Genomic DNA, 12,575 nt, shown 5'->3' on the forward strand with positions numbered 1-12,575 from the left:
TACCCAATTGCCCTTAAAAGTAAAGATAAAATATGTTAAAAATAAAATGTAATTTGGGGAATATATTTTCTTTTATGGTCTTGAGAAAACATCTATTTAAGTGATTAGTGAAAAAAATAAAACCCAGGAAGCCTCCAGAGCATTACTGCGAGCAATAAGTAAAATTAAGGAGGACAGACTAAAAGCACTACTAAAACCAAGTTTCTACCTCCCCCATCCTTGAAGAGAAAATATTTATTAAGTAAGGCCTGAAAAAAAATCGTAAGAATCCCCAGGAGTGCTACTAAAATCAGCAAATATGGTTATAAATATTATTATAGTTATATAGTGCATATTTATATTTAAATCTGTTTTTTTTTAACTTAACGGGGTTAACTTACATCTATTCGTACGGAAAACACGTTATAATAAGTTAAAACAAAAAAATATTGTATTGACCTTGTATATGCTTTGGATAGTAGCAGTGGCTTTTAATATCGAACTTAAAGCAGGGTTGTCATGCAATTGCTAAGCAGATTAATTTTTTGAAAACGGAAGTCACAAACCGGATGCACAACGCCCAAGCAAGCAAGCTGATTTGAGTTTTATGATTATATAGACAAGAATCGATAGAAAATTGACTCTATAATAATAATATATACGAAATCTGCATTAATTAAAGTATTACATTTAAGCGTATTTTGTGACCGGGCTATGACGACGTCCTTGCTAGCTTAGATAAACACTTTACCTGTTTTAACAGAAGAGCTACAATAATATCAGAGCGTATCCCTTTACACTGAACATCGCTAGAATGCCAACCTCAATATACTACATAAGAAAGAGTCCGCCGTGGAATTTCCACCGGTCTCGCTAGTTTCCTATTAATGCGTTTCAATCTCATGTAGAGAAACTAATATCCCTAAATTAATTTATTAGGAGTATTTGGCATAAATAAAAGCAACGTTTTACAGTAAAACTTATTGTTGTTTTTAACTGACCCGTCCCCCGAAAAACAAAGAAAAAAACAATAATTGTTCCAAAGATTATTTTGAAACTGAAATAAAACACTTTATTGAAATGCAGAGTTTGTATAAATTATTACTTTTACTTGGAATATTTATCTATAATATAAATCTCCCTTGTCAGTTAGCGTGTGTGAATCTATGTATGTTTGTATATCTCGGTAAAATTTTCGTCAGTCACATCGGACCGCGTCGAAAACGGTACCCTCTGAGAAAAGCGATCTCATTGACGCGTAATATCTGAAAAATAGAAAAATACTAATTTTGTGGTGGTCAAATCGACCATTTTTGGCAAGGTCAGGTTTTGCATCGAGATTTTTACAAGTCACGTATGCGTAGTAAACTGAATGTATGTTTTAAAAACGTTTATTTGAAGACGTTGTAGCCGTGACAACTAGCACGTTAGCTTTTTCTTCCCAATCTTGCCCTCTTTCACGTTTCAGGTTCGAGCCTGCCTACTCGGCTATTTTTATTCATTTATTTAATTTTTTTTTTAAGTCGTGCGGGCACTCACTGCTATTTTCATTGAAAGAAAATTTGTTTGGATTCAGTTTTTTTTATGGGAGGGTTCCAACGTAATATCTGGCGGGGAAGGAGTCACCTACTTCTTCCGTTCTTTTATGGGGGGGTGCACAATATAATTAGTATAGCAGATCTATCCAAACCGAATTTCATATCCACCCATGGACACATACATACATACATACATACATACATACATACATAAAGAAAGAAAGAAAGAAAGAAAGACAGACAGAGTTACATCAATTATATAATATATGCAGATTTATATATAACTAGCAGGTGATCCGACGTTGCCTGGGATTGAATGATGATCAACGAATATTTCACGCCTGCATATTTTTATTGTCATCCAAATCGATTTTATAGCCCATTTTTCAATCAAATCGATTGGTTGCCTTCTCGAATTGGAGACCACTTCAGGAGGCAGCTGGAGGAAGCGTCACATCCCTCTCGCAGTGACTATATTCCAAATATATTGTAATTTACATTGTACTGTACCTACTGCTGATTTTATAAAACTATTTTTATATATGATGGTTTGCATTGAAGTTTAAAATGCAAACGTCAATTGTTATGTATCAATTGTAATCTATAAAAAATATGTATGAGAAAGTTATATATATATATATAAATATATATATATATATATATATACTATTAGCTTTGACTAGTTGACCAAAACATGCTCATGAATGTTTAGCAACACATTATTGCTTACGTGAATACAAATAGAAATATATTTTGCCTTACTTCGGTATTGAGCACTCTTGTATTAACCTCGTTAAACTTCATTAGTAACTTTCCCTCTAGAGAATATTAACTTTGTATTATATATATATATATATATATATATATATATATATATATATATATATATATATATATAATATAACGCTGAATGTGTGTGTGTGTGTGTGTGTCTGGTCACGAATAGGCTCCTATATGGTTGACTATTAAAAAAAAAACTGATTACACACAATGATAGAAGATGTATCGAGACACAGGAATGAGTATGTTTGATCTGGCAGAACGGCTGTTCATTAAAATTGTGGGGTCTGCGTTCACGCCTGGTCAACAAAGTACGGAAATAAACAATTTAAAAATTTAAAAAAAACGTTTACAAGTGATTTTGATATATATGTACATAAGAATACTTTGATAAGTATTTTTTAACTTAAATAGGGAAGGTATAATAAAATTGTGAGGTCTGCGTTCGCGTCTGGCCTCCATAGAATGGAAATAGGCACAAGCTTTAATAAAGACTTTTCATATCTATCTGCGTAAGTATACTTTGATAATTATGTTTCAGTTTGAAGAAATATGGTATAATAAAAATATGGTATATAAAAAAATGGAAATATGTCACAAAGTTTAACAAGGTTTTTTAATATAGATCCACAGAATATTGTGATAAGTGTTTCAGTGTGAACAGGTATGGTATATTAAATTATGGGGTTTATCTATTTTATTTTTACTTTCATCATATTTTGCTTTGGTTTTGATACCCTCAAATTCGAAGCTATCTCTTTACAACCCTTCCTTTTCATAACCTATCATACTTTCATACATCAGAGTCCATTTTCTGTAGGCTGTTTTTGAACCCAGTCAACGACATATACTTTTGCTAATATATATATATATATATATATATATATATATATATATATATATATATAGAGAGAGAGAGAGAGAGAGAGAGAGAGAGACAGACAGACAGACAGACAGAGACAGAGACAGAGGAAGAAAGAGGGAGAGAGATCGAGCTCGGTAGTTAGGATAGATAAATAGATAGATAAATAAATCCATCGTTATATGTAGATAGAAATCTTTTGTCATTATCGACGTGTGTGTGCGATCGAAATTGTATTAATCAGTTGATGGAAATTTATGCCTGACTTGACATTTAAGTAGAGCCAGTCACCTGCAAACAAGGCTACAAATGTTACAAGACTCCTAATTACGAGACAAGGTGTCTGGGATTAATGATGACGCCTTTGTCCGTGATTCCATCATCTAGATAACTTTCTTTCTTTCGCTCTCTGTCTCTGTTTTTGCCTCTTACTCTCACTCTCTCTCTCTCTAGCTGTATATATATATATATATATATATATATATATATATATATATATATATATATATATATATAAACTGTGTCCATCGCTTTATTGCAGATTACAAAATAATCAATATTTCAGTAAATATAAGTTATAAAAAGCTGAAAATTACACCATCCAAGGACTGTATTAAGGTGAGATAAATCCTAAAATTTCATCAAAATTCATGTCATATTTAAAAAGTTATGTTATTTTTTTAATATTCAAGGAATTTTCACCGTCCATCGCTTTATTGCAAGTCTTCTAAGATAATGTTTTAGCTCAATAAAACAATACCAAAGCATCATAAATTTATATTGAACACATTTTCTGGGGAAAATTAACAAAAACAAAGGCACATCCCGAAGGCTAAGTGTCAAACAAACGAATTATTTGTCCACATATCCCCCATCTTTTGAAATTACATTAAACAACCTTTTGTCCACCGAGGAGGTCAATTGTTTGATCTGAGATGGAGTAATGTTTCTGGCAACGTCGACTATTTTGTTCCAAAGAGCATCCTTCGAAGAAAACTGCTCTCCTCCCTCATAAACTCCTCGTTTCAATATTGACCATAGGTGTTCGATGGGATTAAGGTCCGGAGAACACGGTGGCCAGGACATGGGAGTTTCTCCAACAAAGCCCTCAGATCCAAGGAAGGATGTAGTTGCCCTAGCAGCATGAGATGGGGCATTGTCATGCATAAAAATAATCTTAAAACGACGTGACAAGGGAAGATCATCTAGCCATGGTAAGAAATTCTCATTTAGAAAGGCAGTGTAGGCATTGCTGGTGAGCTTGACACCTTCTGGCACTCGGAATGGTCCACATAGCTTATCCCCAATAATTCCCGCCCAAAACATTATGCTTCCACCTCCCTGTTGGCGACGAAATCTATAAGGCGTTGGAGTTCTATTTGGATTCCAAACTTTGGCCCATCCGTCAGGTCCATCAAGGGTAGCACGAGCCTCATCTGTAAACAGAACATTTTGGCAATCCATTTTCATATATTTTTGTGCCCAAGCCAATCGTTTTTCTTTGTGGGTTTGGCTCAATGGAGGCCTTGGAATAGGATTGATGTTCCTTGCCATTTCATTCAGTACATTGCATCGGGCTTGTCTGGACCTTGGTATGACTCCAGCCCTCGCAAAAATTGTTGCACTGGTGCTGTTTGGGTTGCGCACAATCTCTCTACGAATTTTTCGAAGATCCCGATCAGAAAGGTTCCTCCTTGTGCCCTTATCGTTCCTGGACTTGATGTTGGGGTTCTTGACGAATGTAGCTAAAGTTCGGGGATCTCTTTTTAGTTCTGTGGCTTAATTTATGATCGAGAGTCCTTCTGCTAGTCCTGCAATAATCCTCTGCTTCTCGGTAGCTGTTAAACGTCCTTTTTTGGCATTTTATGAGACCTGCAATAAAGCGATGGACGGGAAAATTCCTTGAATATTAAAAAAATAACAAAACTTTTTAAATATGACATGAATTTTGATGAAATTTTAGGATTTATCTCACCTTAATACAGTCCTTGGATGGTGTAATTTTCAGCTTTTTATAACATATATTTACTGAAATATTGATTATTTTGTAATCTGCAATAAAGCGATGGACGCAGTTTATATATGTAGTTCGAATCTGAAGTTCGAAGGTTTTCAGCAAATGAACCCAACTGGGGGCGAAACTCGGGTGTTAGACTTCTTGTTTGTTGGTTTTCATCGCTAGTGTGAGCTTCGACATTGCTTGACTGTGGAAATAATTATATATATGTATATATATGTATATTGTTAGATAAATACGAAAAAATACAGTTTTTATATTTGATTTTATTGACATTTCTAAAAAATAGTTTTATTTATTTTATTTCTTTCAGGTTCACAAAGATGGCTGTACTGGTCACCTGTCTTTTGTGGGGAATCAAACCCGAAAAGAAGACTTCCTTCAGCTCATTATCCTCGGTGGTCATCACAATGGCTCGGTAATATCTTGACACAGATTCTTTCTTTCCTTCTTTTGCCATCAAGCTTATCTTTATTCAAAGTTTAAAAATAATGATTTTACAAAGGAACTACCAGATCGTTCGGTTTTACCGGTTATGAAATACGTTTAAATATATTTTAATTCATGAAAATTTCGTATTTATTATTATACGACCAAACCTCTGTTGATTATTATATTGTACCCAATATATAGTTATGATCATCAAAATTTTATAAAAATTATTTGAATACCATCAGCTAGAATTAAAAAAAAACATTTAGCCATCCAACCTTGGTAGTCAACGTATAAGATATCAACAGCTGGATCAGAAAACGATAAAAATAAAATAAAAAAGCGACTTTAGCCTATATAGTTGTATATTTGCGCATACACAGAAATAACAGGTTTAGTCGATTTAGTCCTGCCAAGGTCAATATAATTTTCAATTTTGACCACTTATTAGCTATTTTTGCAAGTTAAAAACCAAATGCAATTGGTTCCACATGTCTAAATCCATTATAAATTTTAAATTCGAAGCACTGGCACTTTGTAAGTATATATATATATATATATATATATATATATATATATATATATATATATATATATATGGTTGTTCTAGACTTTTTCCATCCTGACTGCTACGCAATTATACAAAATATAGTAAAATATGCATGAATTGAACCGAGGGTAAACGTAAAATAGAACCAATGATATTATAAGGAACTATAAAACAGGAATCCTTTTAATATTTTTCAAATAGAAAATGTAGAATTTTAATAATAATGCAAATGCAACGAAATACTCAACTTTATACAAAAATATATATACAGATATATAGAATAGATTAGATTCACGCTCTAATAAATCAACAACGGAAAGATACAAACTTTCAGACTCTGAATGCATGAGTTCAACCATTATGAAAATACAATATTCAATCCATCAGAGCCGAATAAAAAATAGGAGGCATTACTTTTGGAACGTCCCATATATACACACAGTGAATTATGGTTATCTGCATGAGAGGTGTAGGTGTGCGTGCGCGTTGGAAAATCGAGGTCAACAATAGTAAAGAGCATGGGGGCCAAGAGGTTGATACTGAGAGTTTTATATATATATATATATATATATATATACATATATATATATATATATATATATATATATATATATATATATATATATATATATATATATATATATGATGGCGTTCCCGAGTATTTCCATTACTTAATATATCTCTGGCTCAAATGACGCAAACATGAGCGCAGTAAACAGCACGTGCCAGACGGTCACTTCTATGAACTTTCTATAGTCCTGCACATTCACTGATGACCGCTTCCAACCTGTGGTGCCCCGAACACCTACCAGGCCAGACCCTGGAAGTTCCAGAGCCTTTATTGCCATTGACGCCCATATTTGCATCAGTCCTCACTGAATGTCCGTTTGCCATTTTAGGCTAAAACGAACCTTTTTGTTATCGAGATACAAATTGCAAAATGTGTATTCCATTGCATATCAAGTAATACCTGTGCTTTAAGCTTTTTATAGTGAAGAAAGACTTTGCACTGAGACAATCCCACTCTCTGAACAACTGCCGCATTGAACCAAAAATAAGAGCAATATATATATATATATATATACATATATGTATATATATATATACATATACAGTGGGGAAAATAAGTGTTGGACACATCCCATTATTCTTTATTTAACACATTTTTTATGCAGCGAATGACGCGAAAATTTAACAAGAAATAGTTACTCATTTAACAATAACAAATAACTTTAGAAATTGGAAGCTTTTAATGCATAACCAAAAATTATATAATAAAAACGAGAATAGCCTGGAAAAAAAGTGTTGGACACACTAACACAATTTCATCTAATATTTAGTTGAAAACCCCTTATTGGCTATTACAGCTTCGAGGCGTTTTCTATACGACGAAACTAATTTGTGACAACGTTCAGGCGAGATTTTGACCCACTCTTCAACACATATTTTCTTCAAATCCTGAATATTACGTGGATCTCGCTGGTGGATCATGATTTTAAACTCTCTCCATAGATTTTCTATAGGATTTAAATCTGGGGACTGACTGGGTCACTTAAGAACATCTATTTGGTTCTGTACGAACCAATCGGAGGTTATTTTAGCAGTATGTTTGGGATCATTATCTGTTTGAAAGATCCATCCCTGTCGCATACCTAATGCATTGGAAGCAGACAAGAGATTATTTTCAAGAATTTCCCGATATTTGGCTGCATTCATCTTTCCATCTATAATATGAAGTGGGCCAGTACCATTTGAAGAGAAGCATCCCCAGAGCATGACATTTCCACCACCAAACTTTACAGTGGGGAGGGTGTTCTTGGGATTGTGCGCTGTGCCATCTCTTCTCCATACTCGACGTACAGAGTTAATGTCGAAAAGTTCAATTTTCCTCTCATCAGACCAGATCACATTCTTCCAGTAATCATCTGTTTTCAATAAGTGGTCTCTTGCAAACTCCAGACGAGCATTAACATGACATTTTTTTAATAATGGTGTCTTTCGAGGTGTACGCGATTTAAGACCGTTGCGTCAGAGTACATTACTAATCGTTGGTTTCGTTACTACTATCCCTGCTTTTTCCAAATCTTTCTGAAGTTCGCCTCGTGTTGTTCTCGGTTGCTGCTGAACTTTTCGTACAATCTTCCTTACTGCTCGATCCGACATCTTGCGAGGAGCTCCGGTGCGCGGACGGTTCACGGTTGAGTCATGCACCTTCCATTTCGTAATAAGGTTTCCTATGGTGCTTACAAGGATTTTGAATTGAGCAGATATACGCCGATAACCAATTCCATTCTTGTGCTCGGCAATAATCTTATCACGGACGACTTGAGAGAGTTCTTTATGTTTACTCATCCTTAGAACCTTCACGCATGATGGCTTACTGGTGACTAACATGTTCCAATACTTTCCAACGACGTAGATTATGGTTGTGCTGAAAGAAAAGAGAACTCTTTAACTTCCGCTTGTACCTTCCGGAAGTGAATTACTTCCCTTTATTTTTTCTTTCCTTCTTTCTTTCCAGCATTATTTATAAAAAATAATAATAAGATATAATTTAAAACAATGTGTCCAACACTTTTTTTCCAGGCTATTCTCGTTTTTATTATATAATTTTTGTTATGCATTAAAATGTTCCAATTTCTAAAGTTATTTGTTATTGTTAAATGAGTAACTATTTCTTGTTAAATTTTCGCGTTATTCGCTGCATAAAAAATGTGTTAAATAAAGAATAATGGGATGTGTCCAACACTTATTTTCCCCACTGTATATATATATATATATATATATATATATATATATATATATATATATATATATATATACATATATAAAAGACAGATCGCAATTAACATCTGTACATCGTTGTATTAAAGTGACAAGCGCTTGTACGACACGACTACCACTCTCTAAGTCTCAACAACAATAACCCAGTAACAAGCCATAGCAAGATGACTGGTAATTGCTTTGAAAGCAGATTTCTCGTAAGAGTTGTCCTCACCTAGAAGGTTTGCCTCCACCACGGCATACAGGAGCTCCTTCTACCCCGCTAATATCATTTACCCATGACTGGGACTTAGGTAGCTGGGTATCAGAGCATGGTCCACACGCCAGTGTGTCATGAATGCCGCCATCACCAGGGCCTAAGCTCCTCTGGATGTTTCTGTCAGGGTTACCCCACCCTTAACCTATGGTTAAAAAACCTTATACCACAAGGGAGTGGCGATTCAGTTTTCTGGTGCTGAATACTCGCCATTCACTAGAGCCCCGTTAGCGTGGCAGAACTCACGGCGTGCACGTGGGGATGATTAGATTGGGAGAAGCTATATATGACGCTAGAGCTCCACACACACACACACACACACACACACACACATATATATATATGTATATGACGATTGCAACGTCTTGTCAGACGAGTGCCACTCCCTCAGGCACTGAAAGTCCATGAACCGAAAATGACTTTAGTTCACACGCTCAAACAGACATGGCACTGGAGACGGTCACTAGTATACATACACATATATATATGCACGCATACATAATGCATACACATACATACACATACACACATACATATAACACACATATATGCATACATATATACACAATACATAGTACACATATATCAACATACACAAGACAAGTCAATGGCATACATACATATATATATATGCAAATATACATATATACACATACACACACATCTATCTGTAAACATACACACATATATGCATACATAATGCATAATACACATACATACATATGCATACACACACGCATACATACACATGTACATACATATAAATACACACACATATACATGCATATACACACATGTACACATATGCACATATATATATACATACACTTACCTAAATATACATACACCTACATAAATATGCAGTCATACACAAACATGCACATACATACATACACATATACATGCATACATATACATACACACATGTATATATAAACATACACACATGCATATATGCAGATATACACACATGCATATATACACATACATACAGAAATATATATACATATAGACATACACACATACATATATACATACATATACAAATATACATACATATACACATAGATATACACACATATAGATACACCTGTACATTAACATACATACACCTATACATACATGTATACATATAATGATGGCAGCTCAATTACTACATGCTTCCAGCATTTCAGGCCTACACGCGTCACAACTTTTCCATGGCTGAGGGAGTATCTATACACAGATGATGTTACAGAGTTTTAGCTTTGTACAACAGCTAAATCTCTCTCTCGGTTTAACAAGTCAAACTGCAGACCAGCTTAATGCGGGTACTGTTCTCCCTCTTTATGCTTTTTTTTAAAATCTAGGATTTGCTTCTCCTAGAGGGGTTGCCTTCACCGCGGCTTACGGAAGCCCTCACCACCCACATACACATGACAATAAACACATGCGTACATACAGATGTACGCCAACATATGTATGCATGTGCGCACACATGCAACCATAATCATGTAGAGGCACACATATACGCACACACATACATATGCCTATACATACGTACACACACAAACACATGTAAAATACACATGATGGAACATTCCAAAAGTCACACATAGTAAGTGATCAGCGGCTGGACCGTTTGTGTCAGCTTTCCTTCCTGAACTTTTTCCTCCTTCCTTTTTTTATTTATTTATTTTTTTTAAATAAGTTTGTTTTAGACTCACACATATGCAGTACATGTTGATGATGATGATGATGATGTTGACAAATTCACACATACTTTTCCAAATAACTGAACGTACGACTCGACGATAAAACAACAGTCCAATTGATATGAAATTACAGACGCTTGGATTTTTATTTTAAAATAAGTTTGTTTTAGACTCACACATATGCAGTACATGTTGTTGATGATGGTATTTTGAAAATTATGTGTGAATTTGTCAGCATCATCATCATCAACATGTACTACACACACACACACACACACACACACACACACACACACACACACACACACACACATATATATAATGTTGACACCGGCCTCGCCAGTCCCAAATGAGTAACAAAATGTCCAGGTTGGTATCTGGTTGCGTGTTTAATTCAATGGGAGTGATGCAACCCCAGTCTTCCTTACGGCATATACCTAGGAGAAGGAAAAACAGTTGTAAAACTGACGTCTACCGTGTTCTCTGTCTTGTGGCATCCATCGCAGAGATAAAGATTAGCAGCTGTACTAAAAAGTGTGTGTAGTTCTGCACAAAGTCTTCATCACTATAAACACACCAACTGTTTTATCTATTATATATTTCCAAGAAACTTGAAGAGGGATCATCATCATCATATATAGGAGAAGGTAACTGATGTAAAAGGCTGCATTGTAATGTATGCTGTCTTGTGGCACTGTGACACTCATCTGCACCGACAAGGATAAGCAGTAATAACAAAAGGGAGGTGGTTCTACACAAAGCCTTCACCACTATAAATAAATCATTTGCGTGGATTTCCAAACAACTTAGTTGTCGTGGCAGAGAACCTGATACGTCGAAAGCGACGGGAGAGTCCATCATATATATATATATATATATATATATATATATATATATATATATATATATATATAGTTATGCAATTGAATAGACATTCACCATAGATTTTCCAGGATGTTTTATTAATGTAAACAATAATGCCTAAAACCTAAGAACAGACATCTGCATGGTGCGATAAGGCAACCCCGTTTTTACCAGAAATTAAAGGACGCGTCCTAAGTATTATCCTTCAGATTAACGATTTACACATCTTTTATATTTATTTGCAGACAAGCCGCTAACGCTTCATTTGGTTGATCTTGTGCCAGACTTGATTAAACTTGTGCTTTTATGCGGAAAGCAATCAAGACAATCCGATTAAATTAGAGAAAGAAGACAATGCTTGAATTGCGTTGACGATATTCGCTTTTTATGTCTTTTTTATGGTCGAACGTGAAACTTGTTTTAACTTAGGAGGTTTCATCATCCGTGTGAAAAGAACAAAAGAAAACTATTTACTTATATATATATATATATATATATATATATATATACATATAAATATATATATCAATATATACATATCAATATATAAATATATAACTACTTCATTTACTCACATAAAATTAATATACGAAAGTATAGATTTATGCCTAAACTTTAAGTATTTACTTCAAAAGTGCTCAATACGTAGGTAGAGCTAGTTAGTGATTTATAAAATATATATGGCGATTAAGCTACACTGAATATTCAGCGTTTCATTCACTCTAGGATTCGTCAGGGATACTAGAAAGCTTATTGGATAACTAAAATCCTCAACAGAAGAGGACCATATAAAAACGATAAACAACCACAGAATTCGCG

The 12,575-nt window shown here is 34.4% G+C and overlaps 1 protein-coding gene across 2 annotated transcripts in view; it reads left to right on the plus strand.

The window, feature by feature from the left end:
• Nucleotides 1-12,575, plus strand: part of LOC145259283 (glutamate receptor ionotropic, kainate 3-like) — a 510,406-nt gene that overhangs the window by 368,142 nt on the left and 129,689 nt on the right. For both annotated transcript variants that reach the window (XM_080117150.1, XM_080117149.1), the window contains one exon: nucleotides 5,490-5,594. In XM_080117150.1, coding sequence (XP_079973276.1) covers nucleotides 5,490-5,594 — 105 coding nt within the window. The remainder of the gene's footprint in view (nucleotides 1-5,489; nucleotides 5,595-12,575) is intronic.

The sequence above is a fragment of the Euprymna scolopes genome, chromosome 34 (genome assembly GCF_053919585.1).
Source record: "Euprymna scolopes isolate OS-2025 chromosome 34, ASM5391958v1, whole genome shotgun sequence".
Taxonomy (NCBI): domain Eukaryota; kingdom Metazoa; phylum Mollusca; class Cephalopoda; order Sepiida; family Sepiolidae; genus Euprymna; species Euprymna scolopes.